The 25,415-nt window shown below is 36.3% G+C and overlaps 2 protein-coding genes across 2 annotated transcripts; one reads left to right on the forward strand and one right to left on the reverse strand.

Annotated features, from left to right (window-relative positions):
• The first annotated feature begins 1,871 nt into the window (after positions 1-1,871).
• LOC106137541 (lysosomal alpha-mannosidase) lies at positions 1,872-22,633 on the forward strand. Its single transcript, XM_060952159.1, has 21 exons — positions 1,872-1,956; positions 3,926-4,028; positions 4,544-4,631; positions 5,177-5,235; positions 6,817-6,943; positions 7,774-7,979; positions 8,311-8,444; positions 9,626-9,762; positions 10,523-10,615; positions 11,487-11,616; positions 12,213-12,291; positions 13,313-13,433; positions 14,154-14,244; positions 14,847-14,937; positions 15,588-15,730; positions 16,032-17,648; positions 18,376-18,533; positions 19,100-19,216; positions 19,662-19,732; positions 20,192-20,332; positions 21,317-22,633. The coding sequence occupies exons 1-21, from the start codon at positions 1,891-1,893 to the stop codon at positions 22,111-22,113; spliced, it is 4,569 nt and encodes a 1,522-aa protein (XP_060808142.1). The 5' UTR covers positions 1,872-1,890; the 3' UTR covers positions 22,114-22,633.
• LOC132903661 (uncharacterized) lies at positions 22,554-24,506 on the reverse strand. Its single transcript, XM_060952433.1, has one exon. It carries the CDS (start codon positions 24,452-24,454, stop codon positions 23,492-23,494), a length of 963 nt encoding a protein of 320 aa, XP_060808416.1. The 5' UTR covers positions 24,455-24,506; the 3' UTR covers positions 22,554-23,491.
• Positions 24,507-25,415: the final 909 nt, after the last annotated feature.

The raw sequence follows: 25,415 nt of genomic DNA on the forward strand, positions 1-25,415 counted from the left end.
TACACATGGCCGATCAGTCTCTTCATGACTGCCGGCTCCGTCTACCCCGCAAGGGATATAGACAAAACTCTTTACTGCACCATAAGAGTAAAACATACATAACAGATAGAGATGGTACAAAGGCGGACTTATCGCTAATGCAATCTCTTCCAGTTAATCTTTGGGTGGAAGGAAACCAAACAGGAGATTGGCGTTGGCGCAGAGCGAGATAAATAGATGTGACTATACGTATGTATATCTACCAAGTACAGACATCGGTCTGTAACAATTTTATATACATACTAGCGACCCGCCCCGGCTTCGCACGGTTGCACAGCCGATACTAAATATATCTCTATTAGAACTAACTAAAGGACCGCCCGCAAAGCGGCAAACTAAGTCTTGCTCACTTCGCAACGGGCCGTGCAGCAGAAATCGTAATATTTTAATTTCACCACAACTTCAAAACCAAACGTCCAATTTTAATCATTCAAAGACCAAATATTATCTACATAAACTGTACTTATTGATAAAATTATTTATTTTGATAAGGATTAATAGCATGAGTAAAAAAAAACGCGTTTAAATGTAGACCAAAAAAAATTCAAGATTTTTAAATAAAAATGTGGTTGTTGTGCCTCACTCGACATAGATAGGTATAGTGTGTCGCGGACTTTTTTGTAAATATTTATAAGATCTAAGTACAATTAATTTAAACATTTTATGGTTCTATCTTTTGTAGTTTAGGCAGCGTACGCAAAATAAGTGACTTTTTGGTTGATTTTTTTCAGTTTGTATCCGAAAAATCCAAATATATTACGGAACCCTATTTTTTTCCAAAATAAAATATAGTCTATGTTACTCGTGGATAATGTAGCTTTCGAATGGTGAAAGAATTTTTAAAATTGGTCCAGTAGTTTATGAGCCTATTCATTACAACCAAACAAACAAACAAACAAAGTTTTCTCTTTATAATATTAGTGTAGATATATACATATAATATATTCCTCAATACCTGTTTATTTTTAAAACATTCACGCCTCTCGCATTCCTATAATCATCTCAAAACAATATCATGACGGAATTCGATAATAATCAATGTTTAGGTACGACGATCAAGTTTTGTTTAAAAACATTATTTATGTAATGAACAATAATTACCAATAGTTATTTCACAGTTTTACTTGAACAAGATCGGTGTAACGATGTGATATCAAGATTAAGTAATTGTTTAAATAAATACTGAATTGGTTAAATATTAATTAAACTAAAATAAAACTAATTAAGGAAAACTGAAAGATAAATCTACAAATACACTTAAATAGCACTTAATTGTTTAAAAAGGTATTTTATAATCTGTGTGTTTTTTTTTATGTAATAATTTTAAATCGGCAAAGATCTGAATATAACAATAACTATATTTTATACTTATGTAAGTATAATAAAATATATATATATTAATAAATATTCATATTGAAATCATGAATTTAATACTCAAATAATTTTTTTAATGTAGACAATGTGCATTCGTCCACAATTTAGATCTAAAAGATCTTTATTTGTAAATTGACGTCCGCAGAAAATTCGGCAGTGTATTTTGTTCCGCCGTTTCTTCTAAACATGCGCTTCGGAAGCGGTAGTACATATAATTAGATTTAAGTGATGTGACGTCAATAAGTGATACCTTGTATCTACTAATTTTGAAAATAAATCTAATGTATTCTCTCTGTATCTCCGATTTTACAATAAACTCACTGCACGAGTGAAAAAGCCAATAATACTAAAACACATTTGCAGAGTAACTTATTTTCTTCCAACATTTTACAGAAAAACTGTTTGTATTCGAACCAATTGTTTAAATCAAAAATGCTATTACACTTGTATCTATCGATGTTGCCCGTGGCCTTTGCCATGGATGCTGTAACCCTGGACCTCCTGACACCCGCCAAGCAATTTGGAGAAGGCTGTGGATTTGACGTGAGTATCAAATTAACCTCCATTAATACCTACATATATATACACTAGAGGCCGCCCGCGACTTCGTCCGCATGGAAACCCTATCAATCCCGCGGGAACTCTGGGATAAAAAGTAGCCTATGTGTTATTCTGGGTCTTCAGCTACCTACATACCAAATTTCATGGTAATCGGTTCAGTAGTTTTTACGTGAAAGAGTAACAAACATCCATACATCCATACAAACTTTCGCCTTTATAATAGTAGTAGGATAAAATCACGCCTTTTTCCCGGAGGGAGGCAGATACTACATCTTTCCAGTTGCCACGATCTCTGCATACTTCTTTCGCTCCATCCACATTCATAACTCCTTTCTAACGTCCTACCCTTTCCATGCGGCTGGCGTAATATCACGTATAACTAAAAACCGTTGGCCACACGGTGGGCGTATTATTGCGTCCAAAACAATTCCTTGTGTTAAACGATTAGACCAATATGAAAGTTGGTTCCCCTGTACTGTAGTTATAAACTCAACAACCTTACGTGAAACGGTGAAAAAATACTTACTTATTATTATGTAGATACGAGTGCATGGTTTACGCCGATAGTGTTGTAAGCTTTTTATATAAAAAGTCTAATAAAAGGAGAATAATATAAATGGTAAGTTTATTACTTATAATTCTTAATAATGTGTTTTACCTCGACGATAATATTTTTAAAGATAAATCTTCAGATGAGACTCAAATTGACGAGCATGAACCATATTCGCAACCAAATTTTATCGACGATGATAAGATGTCGCAAAGTATTTTATCTAGAAAACGAGGAAGAAACAATGAAATTTCTCCCGAAACTTTTGACGAGGTCAAAGAATCTCAAGTATTTAAGATACCGAAACGAATTTTACAAAATAAAGTGAAATGTTATGATGACTCTCCAAATCCGATAACACCATGTCCAATAAAAACACGATACAATATACAAGATATGTCAACTAGCCAGTTACTTATTGTACCCTCATAAATTAAATTTTAAGCTACCCTCGTTACATTTTATTATAACCATAGATTTTTTTTAAAAGCATGATAAAATAATATAAAAAAATGTAAAATGAGTATGTAAAAAACTGAGTGTTAATTTGCTTATATGCTTGCTCATACCCAGTTGCCCAAAAAATTATTATGATTAATAAAAATTTGATTTCAATTTACTACATATTTCAGTTTTTTATAAAAAAATATATATGCAAGTAATTTTATATAAATATTTGATATTCTTTTTGTATTTTTGCAGCAAATGTTCATTATTCTTAATCATAATTCAATTTTGCTCATTTCTGCTTATAAAGACGTTATTGTTTCAAGGTATGGCAACACCAAAATTGTCTATATAATTTTGAAAACGAAATAATACGCCATCCGCGTCTAGCGAAAGAAATTACAGAACGCAATAATACGCCTTCCGTACAGTAGAACCAGTTTTGTTAAGACGTAATATCTCGCCCATCGTTTTATAGAAGGGCCTTAATACAAAACCGCCCGTACAAAGACGGCGAAATTGAAATAATGCTTCCGCATGGAAAGGGTTAATTTGATCAAGATACGTTAAAATACTATGACATGTAGGTAGGTACTATATACTTACAGGAATAGAAAAGGGCATGTTAAGATGGTTTGGTCATGTGGAGAGAATGAATGAAAGCAGGTGGACTAAGCAGATATACAAGTAGAGTGTGGAGGGAAAGGTCGGAGTGGGAAGACCTAGACGAACGTATCTTGATCAGATTAAGGACGTCCTGACAAAGGGCCAGGTCAAGAGTACCCGAAACCGCAGAGCTTGCATGAAGACAGTAAATGTGGATGAAGCGAAGGATGTGTGCAGAGATCGTGGCAAGTGGAAAGAGGTAGTCTCTGCCCACACCTCCGGGAAAATAGCGTGATTTTATGTATGTATGTCTATTTGACATGAAGTACTTAAATGCACCTATTCCAGAGCTGTAAACCAGTGACGCAGGCTACTCTAAACGTCCACATAGTTCCGCACACGCATGGCGAACTCGGCTTCACGGGAGACTTCTACACCCACTACACTGGAGGTAACACATCCTACTACTATTATAAAGGCGAAAGTTTGTATGGATGTATGGATGTTTGTTACTCTTTCACGCAAAAACTACTGAACCGATTACCATGAAATTTGGTATGTAGGTAGCTGAAGACCCAGAATAACACATAGGCTACTTTTTATCCCAGAGTTCCCGCGGGATTGATAGGGTTTCCATGCGGACGAAGTCGCGGGCGGCCTCTAGTACATACATATAGTCACGTCTATATCCCGTACGGGTTAGACAGAGCCAACAGTCCCGAAAAGAGTGAATGGCCACGTTCAGCTGCTCGGCTTAATGATGGAATTGAGATCCAAATAGTGACAGGTTGCTAGCCAATCGCCTAAAACAAGGATCGCAATTTCATAAGCCTATCCCTTAGTCGCCTTTTACGACACCCATGGGAAAGAGATGGAGTGGTCCTATTCTTTTTTGTATTGGTGACGGGAACCACACGGTTTAAAAAAGAGGTTCTATTGTAAGACTATCTATTTATTAATTTACAGACTATGGTGGAGACGATAAAAATAACGCCAACATGAAAAGAATCCTAGATTACACCATCACGGAGTTGTGGGCAGATAGCGAGAGAAAGTGAGTGTACTTACATACATTAGTCTCTGCACCAACACCAATCACCCGTTTGGCTTCCTTCTGTGTTTGGTCTTGGATTCCTATAAATAATATACATATATATACATACATATTGTCACGTCTATATCCCTTGCGGGGTAGACAGAGCCAACAGTCTTGAAAAATCTGAATGGCCACGTTCAGCTGTTAGGCTTAATGATAGAATTAAGATTCAAATAGTGACAGGTTGCTTTCATAGTTACACACTTTCACAGTCTAATTATTTGCCGTGTGGTTCCCGGCACCAATACAAATAAGAATAGGACCACTCCATCTCTTTCCCACGGATGTCGTAAAAGGCGACTAAGGGATAGGCTTACAAACTTGGGATTCTTTTTAAGGCTATGGGCTACCAACCTGTCACTATTTGAATATCAATTCTATCATTAAGCCAAATAGCTGAACGTGGCCACTCAGTTTTTTCAAGACTCTTGGCTCTGTCTACCCCGCAAGGGATATAGACGTGACCATATGTATGTATGTAAAGTTTTAATATATTTTTTCAGATTCACATTTTCGGATATGGCGTATTTTTTCTACTGGTGGAAACAACGAGACGGCACAGGTGATGATTTTATAATATACATTCACATAATCACGTCTTTAACCCTTGCGGGGTAGACAGAGCCAACAGTATTGAAAAGACTGAATGGCCACTTTCAGCTATTTGGCTCAATGATATAGAATTGAGATTCAAATAGTGTAATCACGTCTTTATCCCTTGCGGGGTAGACAGAGCCAACAGTATTGAAAAGACTGAATGGCCACTTTCAGCTATTTGGCTCAATGATATAGAATTGAGATTCAAATAATGTAATCACGTCTTTATCCCTTGCGGGGTAGACAGAGCCAATAGTATTGAAAAGACTGAATGGCCACTTTCAGCTATTTGGCTCAATGATAGAATTGAGATTCAAATAGTGTAATCACGTCTTTATCCCTTGCGGGGTAGACAGAGCCAACAGTCTTTAAAAGACTGAAAGGCCACTTTCAGCTATTTGGCTCAATGATATAGAATTGAGATTCAAATAGTGTAATCACGTCTTTATCCCTTGCGGGGTAGACAGAGCCAACAGTCTTTAAAAGACTGAAAGGCCTCTGTAGCGGCCTCCACGGACAGACAGACACTTTGACTTGACATTTTAGATGAACAAAACTCAACAATCTTGAACATCCGAAAATCTGGTTTTTTATTCTCACCCACCAGACCCTCGGCCCGTTCAGCCTCGTTCAACTCTATGGCTTAATACCTCTCTATACTAATATTATAAAGCTGAAGAGTTTGTTTGTTTGTTTGAACGCGCTAATCTCAGGAACTACTGGTTCAAATTGAAAAAATATGATGATAAATAGGTGCTTAGGTACTTTAATTATATTGTACTAGCTGTGCCCGCGACTCCGTCCGCGTGGAATAGTTATTTGGGCATCATTGAAACCCTTAAGGGTGAATAATTTTCCCCGTTTTTTTCACATTTTCCATTATTTCTTCGTTCCATATAGTTGCAGCGTGATGTTATATAACCTAAAGCCTTCCTCGATAAATGGTCTATTCAACACAAAAAGAATTATTCAATTCGAACCAGTAGTTCCTGAGATTAGCGCGTTCAAACAAACAAACAAACTCTTCAGCTTTATAATATTAGTATAGGTTATATATATGATTTATCTTAATATTATGTATTAAGGTAAATCATATCTGCTTTCAGTCATTGCATTCAAGAGATCTACATATATTTGTATATTGACGTCCGATGAAAATCCTGCAGTGTAATTTGTTCCGCCGCTTCTTCTACACATGCGCTTTGGAAGCGGCAGTAGATATAACTTGATTTAAGTGATGTGACGTCAATAAGCGATACCTTGTATCCAATTTTGAAAATAAATCTATTCTATTCTAAGACGGCCTCTGTGGCGCAACGATAGTACGCTTGTCTGTGACACCGGAGGTCCCGGGTTCGAATCCCGGCCGAGGCATGATAAGAAAAGAACTTTCTCTGATTGTCCTGGGTCTTGGATGTTTATCTATATAAGTATTTATTATGAAATATAGTATCGTTGAGTTAGTATCTCGTAACACAAGTCTCGAACTTACTTCGAGGCTTACTCAATCTGTGTAATTTGTCCCGTATATATTTATTTATTCCAGTCCATCGCATGGTGTATGAGCTGATCCGCCAGGGTCGGCTGCAATTCGTCGGCGGAGGGTTCAGCATGAGCGATGAGGCCACTACCAGCTATCACTCCGTTATAGACATGTTCACATACTCCCTGGGGTGGGTAATTATGATTCAGTTCCTCATAGACGTGACCATATGTATGTACATATGTATTCCTCATTGTTTATATCACATACATACATATGATCACGTCTTTATCCCTTAAGGGGTAGTATCCCAAGTTTATAAGCCTATCCCTAAGTCGCCTTTTACGACATCCGTGGGCAAGAGTGGTCCTATTCTTTTTTATATTGATGCCATGGACTATAAGAAAAAATTATAAAATTCAAAATTTTTATTCATTATCATAGGATACTTCATACATACATATGATCACGTCTTTATCCAACAGTCTTGAATAGAAATGAATGAATGGCCACGTTCAGCTATTTGGCTTTATGATAGAATTGAGATTCAAACAGTGACAGGTTGCTAGCCCATCGCCTAAAGAAGAATCGCAAGTTTATAAGTCTATCCCTTAGTCGCTTTTTACGACATCCATGGGAAAGAGATGAAGTGGTCCTATTCTTTTTTGTATTGGTGCCGGGAACCACATGGCACTTTACGTGCACGACGACCTCTGTGGCGCAGCGGTAGTACGCTTGTCTGTGACACCGGAGGTCCCGGGTTCGAATCCCGGTCAAGGCATGATGAGAAGAGAACTTTTTCTGATTGGCCTGGGTCTTGGATGTTTATCTATATAAGTATTTATTAGAAAATATAGTATCGTTGAGTTAGCAATTCGTAACACAAGTCTCGAACTTACTTCGAGGCTAACTTAATCAGTGTAATTTGTCCCGTATTTATATTTATATAAGTATTTTTTTTTAATATTTATATAAATTTTAAATAAATAAATTTCGTAAACACACAAAATGTTATTGCAGAAAACTCAACTCCTCATTTTTGGAGTGCGGCCGACCAATTGTCACTTGGCAGTCGGACGTCTTTGGACACTCCAGGGAGTTCGCATCTTTAATGAGTCAGATGGGGTTCGCCGCTCACTTCATCAACCCCATCAGCTATGATGATGAAGTCAGCCGGATGATTTCTAAGTCTTTGGAGTTCGTGTGGAGGGGGAGCGATGATTTGGGTGAGTTGAATATTAACCTGCAGAGAAATGTGTTACATACATACATACGGTCATGTCTATATACCTTGCGGGGTAGACAGAGCCAACAGTCTTGTTAAGACTAACAGCGGCCACGTTCCGCTATTTGGCTTTAAGATAGAATTGAGATTCAAATAGTGACAGGTTGCTAGTCCATCGCCTAAAAGAGGAATCCCAAGTTTATAAGCCTATCCCTTAGTCGCCTTTTACGACATCCATGGGAAAGAGATGGAGCGGTCCTATTGTTTTTTGTAATGGTGCCGGGAACCACACGGCACGTATGTATGTATGTGTATATATTTATATGTTTCAGGCGCGTCCACAGATATCTTCACTCACAAATTATTTGATGGCTACTGGTCACCCCCAGGGTTCTGTTTTGGGACCTTTTGCGACGACCCGCTCATGGTCGACTCCGATACTATGTTTAAGAACATTGATTCTAGGGTAAGTCTTATATGTATGTATACAGGGTGAAATTTAAAACAACTGCATCCTTTTAAACATAGACTATACCCATGCTTCTGAGCCGTTTGAGCCTATTTTTATTTATTTATTTATTTGTTGCTTCCTTAATGTAAAATACAGATGTTTGTGTGATAATATCGAACCATTAAGGGCCCTGGCGGGCACTGCAATGAAAGAAGGGCCATTTTTTATATTACAGAATAAAAAGATAAAAAATTACTCTTATAATCATGTTTTTTATTGAAATTAAACATCATCATTTTCACATTTAAAAAACCCTCAAAAACTACGTCACACGCTTTATTAAAGACCAATACTACAAAAAGAAATTAAAACTAAACATGTAAATAAATGTCTGAAAAATAAATAATTTTTCTAGTATCAAGATCAAGTAGAGTTGTCGAGATTGCTCAGCTGAATGAATTGTGTCGTTGACCTCTGAATCTTACGCGTCGCTTTTCCGCCGGCCGGGGTGATATGACGTATTTAGGATCGTGGATTTTGATACTTTTATTTTTTTCGTACTTTCTTAAATATGAACCGATATTTTTCTTGATCGTGGATTTTGATACTTTTATTTTTTCGTACTTTCTTAAATATGAACCGATATTTTTCTTTTAATGTTTTTAAATATCCTTTAGATGAGTACACTTAACAGTTAAATTTATGCAGTTGAATTAAAAGTCACCCTGTATAAAATTCTCGTGTCACAATGTTCGTTCCCGTACTCCTCCGATTCTCATGAAATTTTGTGAGCATATTAAGTAAGTCTGTGAATCGGCCAACATCTATATTTCATACCCCTTAGTGATAAGGGTTGTACACCCTTAACATTTTTTTTGTTTTACATTAACATTTTTGATGTTTTAGTTCATTGTGCATCTATTTAGCATTTTCTGACGGCCGCTGTGGCGCAGCTGTAGTACGCTTGTCTGTGACATCGCAGGTCCCGGGTTCGAATCCCGGCCAGGGCATGATGAGAAAAAAACTTTTTCTGATCGTCCTGGGTCTTGGATGTTTAATTATATAAGTATTTATTATAAAATATAGTATCGTTGAGTTAGTATCTCGTAACACAAGTCTCGAACTTACTTCGAGGCTGACTGAATCTGTGTGATTTGTCTAAAAAACAAAAAAAAATCTTATTCGTTCTCCGCCAGGTTCAAGCGTTCATAGAGTCGGTTCTACACCGCCAAGGGCCGTATTACGACACGAAAAACATCATGGTCATAATGGGAACAAGATTCGGGTACTTTGACGCTGATGTTTGGTTCGCGAACATAGATAAACTGATCCAGTGAGTACCTAAAGAAAGAAATAATGTTTATTTGGTACATACACATATACATACATATGGTCACGTCTATATCCCATGCGGGGTAGACGCTCTGTCTATCCCTTAGTCGTCTTTTATGACATCCATGAGCTCTGTCTACCTCGTAAGGGATAAGGACGTGATTATATACATATATATATACATAATATAACAAAATCTGTCCACAAATTTCCGAGATTACCGCATACAAACATACAGACAGTGAAAAAATGGTGACTTTATAATATATAGTGATAGATAGATAGACTCTTTATTGCACCATAAGAAAAAGAAAAACAGAAAACAAAACACAGGTAATGAGGCACAAAGGCGGACTTATCGCTAAAGCTATCTCTTCCAGTTAACCTTAGGATGGGATGAAATTAAAATAGAAAGGCATGCATACTTACATATAATCACGTCTATATCCCTTGCGGGGTAGACAGAGCTAACAGTCTTGTAAAGACTGATAGGCCACGTTCAACTATTTGGCTTTAAGATAGAATTGAGATTCAAATAGTGACAGGTTGAATCCCAAGTTTATAAACCTACCCCTTAGTCGCCTTTTACGACATCCATGGGGAAGAGATGGAAGTGGTCCTATTTTTTTTCTATTGGAAAACCGGGAACCACACCACACAAATAGAAAAGCGATCGGCGATAGTGATGACAATGGACTTCAAGTTAATGATTTATGTTTGGGTGTGCCAATTTTTTTACCTGGTTTTACTTTTTTTTGCAGTTATGTGAACACCAAGAGTGCAGAAAATGGATTTCCAGTGAAATTGTTATATTCCTCGCCAGCTTGTTACCTGAAAGCGGTGAGAGAATCTAAGTAAGTTTTTCTTAAAATAATTTCTAACGTCAGAATTTTTGGTTTTTTTTTTCTTATTGGCAGATTAAGAATTTTAATTTTATTTCATCTCAATGAGGCATGATGTCATTTTTTGTTCTGAATTTTTCGTTTTTTTTATTGGCAGATTGAGAATTTTAATTTTATTTCATCTCAATGAGGCATGATGTCATTTTTTGTTTCGTTTTGGTGATAAATAAATTAATAAATAAATATGAACGGGACAAATTACACAGATTGAGTAAGCCTCGAAGTAAGTTCGAGACTTGTGTTACGAGATATTAACTCAACGACACTATATTTTATAATAAATACTTTTATAGCTTTACTCATCTGGCCGGGATTCGATGAAGAGTTTGTTTGTTTGAACGGGCTAATCTCAGGAACTACTGGTTCGAATTGAAAAATTATTTTTGTGTTGAATAGACCATTTATCAAAGAAGGTTTTAGGCTATATAACATCACGCTGCAACTATAAGGAGCGAAGAAATAATGGAAATTATTCATCCTTGAGGGCTTCAATGATGCCCAAAATAACTATTCCACGCGGACGAAGTCGCGGGCACAGCTACATACATACATATGGTCACGTCTATATCCCTTGTGGGGTAGACAGAGCCAACAGTCTTGAAAAGACTAATAGGCCACGCTCAGCTATTTGGCTTAATGATAGAATTGAGATTCAAATAGCGACAGGTTGCTAGCCCATCGCCTAAAAAAAGAATCCCAAGTTTGTAAGCCTATCCCTTAGTCGCCTTTTACGACATCCATAGGAAAGAGATGCGAGTGGTCCTATTCTTTTTTGTACTGGTGCCGGGAACCACACGGCATAACATAATCGTTACAATTTCAGCCCAGAACTAGCTGTAAAACAGGACGACTTTCTGCCGTTCGCGTACGACCAAAAATCAATGGCTGTCGGCTTCTACACGGCCAGACCCACTCTGAAATACCTCATTAGACAAGGTCACGTTTTCTTACAGGTAAATCACTACATAGTATAAAACAAAGTCGCTGTTTTAGTCTGTTTGTCTGTATGCTTAAATCTTTAAAATTACGCAACGGATTTTGATGCGGTTTTTTGGAACAGGTAGAGTGATTCAAGAGGAAGGTTTTTATGTATAATAACATTTATAATTTTGCACCCGTGCGAAGCTGGGACGGGTCGCTAGTTTATACTAATATTATAAAGCTGAAGAGTTTGTTTGTTTGTTTGAACGCGCTAATCTCAGGAACTACTGGTTGGAAATGAAAAATTCTTTTTGTGTTGAATAGACCATTTATCGAGGAAGGCTTTAGGTTTTATGTATAATATCATGCTGCAACTATTAGGAGCGAAGAAATAATGGAAAATGTGAAAAAAACGGGCAAAATAATAGGACTACTCTATCTGTTTCCCATGGATGTCGTAAAAGGCGACTAAGGGATAGGCTAGCAACCTGTCATCACTATTTGAATCTCAATTCCATCATTTTGAGAAGTACAACTGAACGTGGCTTTTAGTCTTTTCAAGACTGTATCTCTGTCTACCTCGCAAGGTTATATAGACGTGATTATATGTATGTTTGTATGTTTTCAGATAGCAAAACAGATGCAAGTCACGGCAAGGATACTGGTGAAACACGATTCAAACATTGAGAAATTCAAATGGATCAACAGTTAGTATTCAGGACTAGTTCTACATTCATTAATGTTTTTTAATGTAGACAATGTGCATTCGTCCATGATTTAGATTTAAGAGATCTATATTTGTATTATTTATTTATTGATAATAACCAACCCTACCATTACAGTGTTACCTAATGCGATAGAGTAGCTAATTAAATTACAATTATATTAAGCAAAATATTTGTGTACTTATGAGGATAATTCATATAACATAGCTCTTGTGAACTCAGTCAAAGTACAGTTGAACAAGTCTATGCTATTAGCGACCCCGTTCATAACGTCCGATGAAAGTGCTGCAGTGTAGTTTGTTCCGCCGTTTGTTCTACACATGCGCTTTGGAAGCGGCAGTAGTTATAATTAGATTTAAGTGATGTGACGTCAGGTAGTGGTACCTTGTGTCCAATTTTGAAAATAAATCTATTCTATTCTATTCTTCACTATCTTCTTCCTCCTGGCTTTAGTCCCGGTTGCATCCACACCACTCTGGAGAGGAGCCCGGGGTACGCCTTTGACCATGGACCCTGGATTGGGTGAGTCAGGTTTTTATACGAAGCGACTCCCTGCTTATATACTTACCTACACAGCTAGTATACTTTTAAGGTTTCCTCAATTAAGGACAGCTAGTATAATTATAAGGTTTTCTCAATTCTATCGTTAAGCCAAACAGCTGAACGTGGCCTTTCAGTCTTTTGATGACTGTTGGCTCCGTCTACCCCGCAAGGGATATAGACGTGTTTATATGCCGTGTGGTTTCCGACACAATTAGAAAAGAAAGAATAGGACCACTCCATCTCTTTCCCATGGATGTCGTAAAAAGTGACTAAGGGATAGGCTTACAAACTTGGGATTCTACTTTTAGGCAACAGACTAGCAACCTGTCACTATTTAATTCTCAATTCTATGATTAAGCCAAACAGCTGAACGTAGCCTTTCAGTCTTTTAAAGACTGATGGCTCCGTCTACCCCGCAAGGGATATAGACGTGTTAATATGTCACGTCATGTCTTTGCAGGTATAATGCAAGACCACAACATAATATCCGGTATAATGACAGAAGCTAGCCGTCATTACTACGTACACAAAATGCATATGGCCCTCCAGGGCTCCACGCGATTGGTCATCGACGCCCTAAAGTGAGTTCAACGTCATATTATCACTGTAGCCGGAGAAATCCATAAAACAATCACACTACTATTATAAAGGCGAAAGTTTGTATGGATGTTTGTTACTCTTTCACGCAAAAACTACTGAACCGATTACCATGAAATTTGGTATGTAGGTAGCTGAAGACCCAGAATAACACATAGGCTACTTTTTATCGCAGAGTTCCCGCGGGATTGATAGGGTTTCCATGCGGACGAAGTCGCGGGCGGCCTCTAGTATTATATATTTTTTTGTATTTAATATTAAAATCTCATATAAATAAATTGATACATACATATGGTCACGTCTATATCCCTTGCGGAGTAGACAGAGCCAAAAGTCTTGAAAAGACTGAATGGCCACGTTCAGCTATTTGGCTTAACGATAGAATTGAGTTTCAACTAGTGACAGGTTGCTAGCCCATCGCCTAAAATCGCCTTTTACGACATCCATGGGAAAGAGATGGAGTGGTCCTATTCTTTTTTGTATTGGTGTAAATAAATTGATCTGAACAATGTATTCTCTCGTCCACATTTCTATTCTCAGTTTGGATAGTTGTCAAGTTGACGTTGTTGAAGGAAATGCTGCAGTGCAGTTTGTTACCGCTTCTTCTGCACTGGCGCCTTGGAAGCGGCAGTAAACTTAGTTTTTAAGTAATTTATTTGACGTCAACTAATGTTGTTAAACCATACGTTAAACATTTTTTTCAGTAAACTAAGAAAAAGTCCAACAGACACAATGTATCATAGATGTGCATTTAACATATCTGCATGTCAGAGAGATGACGCCCAGCAGTACTATGTAAGCCTTTTTTATTTTTAATTATTATTTTTTTCAGTACTATGTAAGTCTTTTTTTTTATTTGTTATCGAACAGTAGGTACTATGTAAGCCATTTTTTTTCTTTTTTTTTTTTGTTATCGAAGGGGAAATCCTTTTTACGGACAACCCCCCGGGTCTTCAGCCGGGAGAGTGTGGGACTCCCGGCACCTAGTATACCTACCAGCCTACCCACTAAAACCCCTCCTGTGCGCCCTTCTTGCCATTTTGAGGGCATCATGGGATCGCAGGCATACTGTATTGACATAATTTGTATAGTGTGCACATATTTTATTTTATCTTTATTCATTTGACGAAATATTCGTATTGACATAATTAGTTAGTTCTACATACATTTGTGTTTTTTTAATATAGACGATGTGCATTCCATGTCCACGATTTAGATTTAAGACTCCGGGATTTTTTTCTTCTTCATAAAAACATACATACATCCATACTGACATCCTGACATACTCACAAACTTTCGCATTTATAGTAGAAATCTCAATGTACACCGAGCACCGCTCGGTAGCCCAGGTACTATTATCTATACAGATATTTTAAGAGAAATATTTTGTTTTCCAGATCGTAATTTACAACCCTTTGGGATGGGGAGTAACTGTCAAAGTGAGATTGCCTGTTCCCAACGAGGAGTTTTATGTATTCCATCATTCAGGTAACAAAGAAAGTGGATATATTTACCTAATTATCTAAGACAGACCGTGTGGTTCCCGGCATCAATAAAAAAAGGAATAGGACCACTCCATATTGTTCCCATGGATGTCGTAAAAGGCGACGTAGGAAGGTTCCTGAAGGAGCCTACCGCACTAAACCTGGACAGGCTGGGTCCAGAGGCGGCCGATGTCATAGATGCACATTTACAGGTGACCAATTGTTACATACATACATAGGATAGGCTTATAAACTTGGGATTCTTCTTTTAGGCGATGGGCTAGCAACCTGTCACTATTTGAATCTCAATTCCATCATAAAGCCAAACAGCTGAACGTGGCCTATCAGTCTTTTCAAGACTGTTGGCTCTGTCTACCCCACAATATACATGTATTTTATTTTTTATTTTATTTTCCACGTTTGTGCCCACGGAAGACCAGCGTTGCGGTATATACAACGACAAATGCTGAGGGGGGGCCATTTTGGTACAAATGTTGTTATAGATTTAGGTTTCTTTTCTTGTTACGAGTATGTACCAAATAAATATGTTTTTCTTTCTTTTTTTGCTTTTTTTTTCTTTTTTCTTTCTTTTTTTTGCTTTCAATAAGTACAGTTTCAATATATTTTGATTCGATTAATTAACTGACTGACCAGGTAAACGGGTGAAAGCATCAATAATGAGGATACCGGAGCCAGTATTCAGGATTAACAGGAAACGCACGAAAGTTCAACACGAGTTGGTCTTCATAGCTGAGGATATACCAGCATTGGGCTACCGTTCTTACTTCATAAGGCTGGTGGGTATTTTTGTACATACATATAATCACGTATGAACCCTTGCGGGGTAGACAGAGCTAACAGTCTTGAAAAGACTGAATGGCCACGTTCAGCTGTTTGGCTTAATGATAGAATTGAGATTCAAATAGTGACAGGTTACTGGCCCATCGCCTAAAAAAATAATCCCAAGTTTGTAAGCCTATCCCTGGATGGCCTTTTACCGCATCCATGGGAAAGAGATGGAGTGGTCCTATTCTTTTTTGTATTGGTGCCGGGAACCACAAATCATACATATATATATCGCTTTAATATTGATTACAGAAATCATACGGCTGGAAACGGGACAGGAGATCAATAGTGAAAAAAGTTAATAAAATACGCAAAACGAGAAAGTATCTAGTCAGGCAAGCGTACCAAACAAGCTCTACTGACGAAAGTCGCGAGGTGCCTTTCGATTATGACTATTTTGAAGGGCCAACTACTCCTAAAACAAAAATACTATTCGGCAGCATTGAAAGTGATAATGACAAACGTTCTGATCGCACGAGCGATGACGTCATCACTCCAAGACCGAGATATCGTGGAGACGATGATGAGAATGCAAATAAGGATGACGATAAGTCCGATTCTAATGATGTTCCTTTAAGAAAAATTGGTGACATGACGGTAGGTGATGATGAACTAGTAACAAGAAAGGTAAAAATGTCAACGGATAGGTTTCAAAGCAATTTCAATGAAAATGAAGTAACAACGTCTGAAAACATGACGAATGTTACAGTTTTCGACGTCAGTGGAGAAAAAATTAGTACCGCTGTTAACAATGATAATGTAACCAGAGATGGTTCTAATAACAATTTCACCATCGATAAAAACGATGACATTTCAGTAGAAAATCAAGATTTAAATAATAATGTTTTGCTTGTCAATACGGATATAGACGATGTACAAGAAATGAGGAAAATCTATGAAAATAATTTGGGTAGTGATACTGAAATTCAAGGTATTGTTGAGAACGAAGTTACAAATGAAGCAACAAATGCGGAATCAACAACAACAAGTGTATTCAGCGAAGAAGAGACGAGACCAGTTTTAAGTATAAATGACTTCCAAAATGACACTGAATATGTAACGTTAAATGAAGTTGACGTTAATAAAACAGCGAAAGTTGAGACTTTGGACACAACGATTAAATCGACCATTGAAGAGACTTCAACCTGGGTTCCTGTGAAAATAAAAAATGAGATAGATGAAGCGCTGGAGACGAGCGGAGAAGATATTCGCCACAAAATTGAAGAAACAAGAAAGAATTTCAAGGGGAACGATCTAGAATTTATCAAAATGATTAATGAATCTTTAAAAAATTTGGACGCAACTACAGAATCTAACACTAGCGACATTGAGGCTATACCTAAAGCATATGTAGAAGTAACAACTTTAACTAGTAACACTGAAACCACGTCTAAAGCTATTGAAAGCACAACTTTAAAAATACCTTTAGAAGAAAGTGGATTAAAAGATTCAGATTTCAGTGATAAACCTGGTTCAGATATTGAAGGAAAAGTTACAGTGAATCAAAGTAGAAAGTTTATTCCAATATTTGGAAGCGATGATGAGCAAATGCGGAATCAAATGTTTGGTAATGATCACAAAAATATAATCAATAAAGAAGAAATATACCCAAAAGAAGAATTAATAGGTAGTGAAAATGAAACATTGAAAGATACAAGGTTCGGCACAGATGATGATTTGTTTAAACATGAAAAAGTCAATCAAGACGAAAAGTTTTTAGCAGAAAAATTGAGGGATCAGAATGTTGAGAATGTTGGCAAATCTGACGCAGATTCTCCGCCAGAAATCACGGAACGGGAGCGATATATTGATAGTATTTGGAATGGTTACAATTATTTTACGCCGAACGAAACTTTTATTAGGAACAGAGTAAGTTTGTTATATGTCCATCTATATGAATACTTCCATAATCTTCTTCTTCCTCCTGGCTTTAGTCCCGGTCGCATTCTCACCGCTCTGGAGAGGAGCCCGGGGTATGCCTTTGACCATGGACTCTGGATTGGGTGAGTCAGGTTTTTACACGAGGCGACTCCGCCATCTGACCTCCGCAACCTTTGCAGAGGAACCTAACTACACTCGCCTACACAACCTTAGCCTCATCTTTCTTACCACCAGACAGATTAAGGTCAAACGCACTAAAATTCCAAAAAAAAATAGATGAGAATCGCTTCGTGTTAAAACCTGACTCACACAATTCAGGTTCACGGTCGTAATGACATACCCCGGGCTCCTCTCCAGAAAGGTGAGGATGTAACCAGGAGGGAGACGGAGATACGTACATACATACATACATATGGTCACGTCTATATCCCTTGCGGGGTAGACAGAGCCAACAGTCTTGAAAGACTAAATGGCCACGTTCAGCTATTTGGCTTAATGATAGAATTGAGATTCAACTAGTGACAGGTTGCTGGCCCATCGCCTAAAAGAGAATCCCAAGTTTGTAAGCCTATCCCTTAGTCGTCTTTTACGACATCATCATGGGAAAGAGATGGAGAGGTCCTATTCTTTTTTGTATTGGTGCCGGGAACCACACGGCGAAGGAGATGCGTATGTATAAAGAATTGACTAAACTTCTTAAACTAAATGTTTTCAGTACATCAAAATAAGCATGGACCACAATCGCAAACTGACCAACTTAACGCTTTCAAATGGCGTTAACATAAGTTTCAACGCGGAAATGTATTTCTACGCTTCAGACGACCCCAAGAAGTTGGACAGAAATGAGAGGCCGCCTGGTACAGCCATGTTTAGGTCAGTTATAAATACATAACATGACATAAAATCACGCCTCTTTCCCGGAGCGGTAGGCAGAGACTATCTCTTTCCACTTGTCACGATCTCTGCACACTTCCTTCGCTTCATCCACATTCATAACTCTCTTCATGCAAGCTCGGCGGTTTCGGGTACTCTTGAGCTGACCCTTTGCCAGGACGTCCTTAATTTGATCAAGATACGTTCGTCTAGGTCTTCCCACTCCTACCTTTCCCTCCACACTCTCCGTTATAAATACACTTTCAGTCATTCAGTCTTGAAAAGACTGAATGGCCACATTCAGCTGTTTGGCTTAATGATAGAATTGAGATTCAAATAGTGACAGGTTGCTAGCCCATCGCCTAAAAAAGAATCCCAATTTGTAAGCCTATCCCTTAATCGCCTTTTACGACATCCATGGGAAAGAGATGTGGTGGTCCTATTCATTTTTGTATTGGTGCCGGGAACCACACGGCACATCAACTGATGTCCTTTATAAAATGCAATAAAGATTTTGAATTTGAATTTATTGGATAATTGATCTGTTTATTTACGTCTCATTTTAGGGCCATGGACCCAAGGGCAGAACCGATAAACGACGCATTCAAAGTGTACGTGTATAAAAATAGGATGGTCCAAGAGTTACATTATGAATTCTCCAATTACGCCTCGTTTGCCATCAGGTAAACATATATATATATATATAAGTATGTACATCTATATGTAGATCAATACATATATCTATATATAGGTATATATCATTCATTATATATCTTTCTCTATCTATCATTTACTACATACATCCCAAGTTAATAAATTTATCCCTTAGTCGCGTTTTACGACATCCATGGGCATGGAAAAGAGGTGGAGTGGTCCTATTCTATTGGTACCGGGAACCACACGGCACGTAATCATTTAATTCTTCTTTTTTTTCTTTCTTTCTTTCTTTCTTTTAGGCGGCGGGCTAGCAACTTTAATCTGAAAGTCAATTTTGTCATTAAGCCAAACAGCTGAACGTGTCATGTCGAATCAGCATTTTAAATACTGTTGCCTCTCGTCACCCGTCAAGGGATATAGACGTGTGTGACGAAGTGATTATATGTATGTATGTAACTTTTTTTTTTCTAGGCTTTACAGGAGAGATCCAGTTATAGAATTGGAGTGGTTGGTTGGACCTGTGCCTGTTGCTGATGACATTGGTGAGGAAATCACAAAAACATACTTACTGACTTTACAAAAAAATGGTTATTAAAACAAAAAAAATGTTCAGATAAATGCAGTGTAGTTTGTTCCGCTGTTCTTGTACACGCGCGCTTCGGAAGCGGCAGTAGTTATAATCAGATTTAAGTGATGTGACGTCAATAAGTGATACCTTGTATCCAATTTTGAAAATTAATCTATTCTATTCCGCGACATGCTTTGTCAATTAAACATTTTCTGCTTTTTTTTTTTGATCCGACCAATTTTTTCGTTATAAATTTAAATTAGATTGACTGATTGACCTTGATATTATATTATAACCGCTTTTCGGTCTAAATCATATTTTAGTTATCTGCAAAATATTTGTATTTTTATATGGATCATAATTTGGTTCTTTTTTTGACATACCTATTAACACAAAAAAAAATTTACCGGTATTTTTTTATTTTTTTTTCCAGGCAAAGAAATTTTCATCAGATACACCACTGACTTGGTGAATGACGGTGTTTTTTACACGGACTCCAACGGCCGGCAGACTGTCAAAAGAATAAGAAATAGACGACCCACGTACGAGCCAATGAACCCAGATTATTTGGCGGGTAAGTTATATATAAATATGCTTTTACGCAGCGTGAAACTATCGTGAGGAAACCTGCACATTCAAGCAACTGGTGCTACCATGATTCAATATAGGGTTAGGTTCCCCTGCAAATATGCCAGACAGACATATCAGACTACTTAACAACATACATACATACATATAATCACGTCTATATCCCTTGCGGGGTAGACACAGCCAACAGTCTTGAAAATACTGATAGGCCACGTTCAGCTGTTTGGCTTCAAGATAGAAGAATTGAGATTCATATAAAGTGACAGGTTGCTAGCCCGTCGCCTAAAAGTAGAATCTCAAGTTCATAAGCCTATCCCTTAGTCGCCTTTTACGACATCCATGGGAAAGAGTTGGAGTGGTCCTATTCTTTTTTCTATTGGTGCCGGCAACCACACGGCGACTACTTAACAACTTTCTCTTTATTTTACCCTACAACATGATCTTTGTTAGGGCTTACCTAGGTAAAAACTAGTTTCAGTCTGACACTAGATGTCGCTTACGCTGACAACAAGCAAGCAAACATGCTTTTATTTTTTTTTAACTCCGTAAATATTAGAGATTGTTTTTTTTTTTCAACATGCCAAAAATCTGAACGCGGCCTGTCTGACTTCAAGCCTGTTGGCTCTGCCTACCCCGCAAGGGATATAGATGTGACTATATGTATGTTATATGACTACATTAGAACATTATAAATATTTACAATAATAATAAATAAGCACCTATTAACAGATAAATATAAATTGTGCAATACTAGGTTTAAACAATTCTAATTAGATTTAAAATTATAATGTGATACTAAGTAGGTACCTCTATGTATAAGTTTGTATGTCTACTAATACATAAAAAATGTTTGCAACATCCGAAAGGGTAAATATGAAGATCTGTTATACATTATATTTAAGACCTTGTTGTACTCATATTATGCAAATAAAAGTTTGAAGTTTGAATTTGAATTATTTTTTATATACAGGTAACATATACCCGGTAACCTCAAAAATATACATAGAAGACGCAATGAGGAATATAAGATTCGCGGTTTTGAACGACCGCGCCCAGGGAGGCACTTCACTGGCTGACGGTGAAATAGATTTATTTTTACACAGAAGAATATTAACTGACGACACACATCGTGACATTTTAACGTTAAACGAAACGGAATACGGGGAGGGGATCAGAGTTAGAGGGAAACACTATATTTACCTCACGAATGCCGATTACAAACCTAACAGAATATTCGAGAAGAAATTGGCGAAAGAAATCGAATTGGCGCCACAGATTTTCGTGACGCGCGCCGGTCCGTACGGCGCACACTCGAAAAACATTTGGAAATACCACAAAAACGAGTTTAGCGCGCTCAAAACTAAACTACCTATTGGTGTTCACATTTTGACATTAGAAAAATGGGGCCCGACTGGCGAGGATTTATTATTACGCCTGGAAAACTATTTGGAGAAGACCGATGCGTTGAAAAAGGGTAACAAAAGAGTGTTTTTGCAAGATATGTTCGTAAATTTGAAGCTAAACAGCGTGGCCGAGTTGACTTTGGGCGGGAATATGTGGTTGAATTCAACTGAAAAGTTTCTTTGGAATAAAAGAAACAAGTTCGTGAAGAATTCCAATAGAGCGTATGGAAATAACCCTGAAATAGATTATGATAATGACGATTTTAATATACCCAATGTGGAGCTAGATTTGAACTCGGGAATTGTTTTGGTGCCTCAACAGATAAGAACATTTTACGTTAAATACACTTACGTTGAGACGTAGGTGAAGTAATGGCAACTCAGACTGAGCCAACTATATAATAACTAGCTGTGCCCGCGACTTCGTCCGCGTCGAATAGTTATTTTGGGCATTATTGAAGCCCTCAAGGATGAATAATTTTCCCCGTTTTTTTCCACATTTTTCATTATTTCTTTGCTCTTTGCGGCGTGATTTTATATAGCCTAAAGCCTTCTTCGATAAATGGTCTATTCAACGCAAAAATAATTTTTCAATTCAAACCAGTAGTTCCTGAGATAAGCAAGTTCAAACCAACAAACTCTTCAGCTTTATAATATTAGTATAGATATCTGTGGACTGAGCTAGCTTGAATCAGAGGGTAAAGCGATAAGCAAATAACGATACCGTTTCCGAAAGTTGTTTGTTCGTACTTCCTTGGAACTGAATGAAATAGGATTTTATTTTTAAAAACGAAACAACGTAAATAAAATTTGTATTCATTTAGTTACCTATGGACATAACGATTATAAATATCGAGAAACTAAAATGAAAAACATGTATTGGAAAAAGTACCGTTTCCCATGGCTTAAAATACCGGTATTTGTAGAAAACAGTACTACTGAATCCTACCTATACTTTTAAATTACAAAAATTATTTTACCATTTAAAAATAATACAGGTATTAAACGCGCACGTAACATACCTTTATTTTATCTCGGATTATTTGGTTTCTCCATTTGGTCAGTCCTTGATGGCAACAAATAATTGTAACATGATTACAAACATTATGTTAGGGGCGGGTTTAATACCTGTTTTATTAAAAAAGTTAAAGTTTAAATTCTTTTATACTGCACACATTTAAAAACAAACTATTTCACTGGATCAACAAGTGATCTTAAATCCAATATGGCAGCTGGCCATTTGGCTGTTTTTTGTTCTTGCTTTTTATACCACAATAATTATAAGAGCCATAATAACTAGTTTTTAAGCGGGCTTTGCTCTTATAAAAATTTTGTGCCAGAATTTTTTTGAGTTATAGACAAAAATACAAATATTTATTATATTTTCCTTGACATTGAATTATTATGTATGGATTAAATTTGATTTGTTAAAATTTTTTATAATTATAATACATGAACCTTTAATATTTGCATGCTTTAAACAGCAAGACAGTGAACTGTATTATTATTCAACAACTGCATCTTTGTACCTATGTTTGACAAATAAATTGTTTGATTGATTGATTGATTATCTAACAAACGAAATTATAATATTTGTTTAATGTAGTTATTACTTTTTGTAAATTACAAAGTTATTTAGTCATTAAGTACTTAAGTAAGAAGACTGTATTATATACAATTTTATAAATAAAACTTTTACGTGACACGAAAAATATATTTTATTACTCTTAACTTCATCATATCTACATTATTTCGCTATCATCATTATTAACATCAATCGTCTTGAGTTTCTCCAATATTTCCTTTAATAACATCATGCACGGTCTTCTGAAAGGTGACCTGTGTATTTCTAAAACTTGTTCTACACTTTTATAGTTTTTGAAACTTAATGATTCATTTTCTGATTGCAAAAAAGCTAGTAGCAGTTTACCATAATTTTTTTCACTGATACAACTATGTCCGTACTTTGTTAGCTGTGCTAAAACCCAATTTTGTACATCCAAATTCTTGTTGCAACCTATGTACGCTGTATAAATGCTGAACAAGTTGTGAATAAACTCTTCTTTTGATAGTTCTATGTTCATTAGCAAAATAAAAAAGTCAGTTAATTGTTCCTCATTTAAATTTTCAACTAAATCTTGTAAAACTTTGCTGGTTATATCTGTATCTTTTATTATAATTTTAAGCAACAATTCGAAGGCTTCTGGATATATTTTGCGAGATTTAATTAGCATGTCTAGTGCAAACCAGCTATGTTCTTTACGTAATAAAGTTGGTATAAAATATTTATGAAAATCCTCAATAAACATGGGATCCAATGATTTGTCTTCGTAAGTATGATTCACTATTTTCTCCACCGCCCCGACACACAATTTGTTAGCCAAATAAATAAGTAATTTGTTATTTTTAGCACATTCACTAACCAAATGATCAAATTTTGCTAATGGCTCATTTTGTATCAATTCAGTTAATTCGACGAAACGTTCTGAATTTAAAACTTCATTTTTCTTAAATGCAGGCCGCTTTTCAGGTACTATCGATGAAGATTCATGATCGTTGTTTATCGAGGTTATGTTACGTTTTTTTACGTTCTTTTGGCCAAACCTCAATATCCATTTGTTTGTTTGTTCTGGATTTTGTGCAGCTGCTATACATCTTTCCAATACTTCTTCAGATGATGGAGAAAATGTCCAAATAGCCGACATCTCAAGGATGGTAAATAAACACACGGCAAAAATTGTTATTGTTTTGATTTAGATTTTTGATTGACATTTGCAACAGCTGTTTAAATGTTGCCATATTAACATAATCGAAAATCGATCGACTATTATAAAATCTATAAATTATTAGGCTAATGATTTTTAAAAATTATAATTATTGAGTGCATAAAATTAGTAAATAAAGGAAACTTATCATAAATTAGATAGACGCTGTATTCTATGTTTTTATATTTTCGCTTGAAATGTAACAAATAGATTAACAATACAAGCAACACACACTTACAGCATGTAAATATTAAACTTAATCAAATAGCCTGTTTATTCGTATAAAGAGACTATATAAATAAATAATTAGTTAACTTTAATTTAAAATCTCGATCGTTTACACGTGCATTAAGAATTTACGTATAAAGTTCATAAGAAATTTTTTATTTTTAGACAATTAAGTTAACGCCGCGCGTGACCAGGGTTAGGCGCGCTGTATGGGAGGGGTGGATACTTGTTTAAAAATTGACTATTCAAATTTACTTATCCACTTTCTTAAACCCTTGTGTTATATCTTTTATTTTTAACGATTAATTAATCGTTTACAGTTAATAATGTTATTAAATTAACATTCAAATTAGCGTATTTATTTCATGACTTAATACCTATAAACTTGGTAAAGAACTTATCGCTGCGATTTTTTCTTAATAGTGTTTAAGCGGCGGATAAAAAAAAAACAAAAGATTTTCACTTCAAAAGTAGTATAATATATTTATTTCACCTCAGTGAATATAATAATATCAATACATCAGTATCACACTTAAAAGTATTTGCAAAATACGTGTCGTACTTTTGTGGTTTTTTTTTACAATTAATTGTTATATTAATACTTAATTAATTGTAACCTACACACATAATATAAAATCACGCCTCTTTCCCAGAGGGATAGGCAAAGACTTCA

This window comes from Amyelois transitella, chromosome 28 (assembly GCF_032362555.1).
Source record: "Amyelois transitella isolate CPQ chromosome 28, ilAmyTran1.1, whole genome shotgun sequence".
NCBI classification, from domain to species: Eukaryota; Metazoa; Arthropoda; class Insecta; order Lepidoptera; family Pyralidae; genus Amyelois; species Amyelois transitella.

Excerpts from the sequence above, each read along its gene's own strand:
- LOC132903661 (XM_060952433.1), bottom strand. The coding sequence starts at position 24,454 with ATGTCGGCTATTTGGACATTTTCTCCATCATCTGAAGAAGTATTGGAA.
- LOC106137541 (XM_060952159.1), top strand. The coding sequence starts at position 1,891 with ATGGATGCTGTAACCCTGGACCTCCTGACACCCGCCAAGCAATTTGGA. Across the intron at positions 4,029-4,543 it reads CTACACCCACTACACTGGAG|ACTATGGTGGAGACGATAAA; the intron begins GTAACACATCCT and ends ATTAATTTACAG. Across the intron at positions 19,217-19,661 it reads TACGCCTCGTTTGCCATCAG|GCTTTACAGGAGAGATCCAG; the intron begins GTAAACATATAT and ends TTTTTTTTCTAG.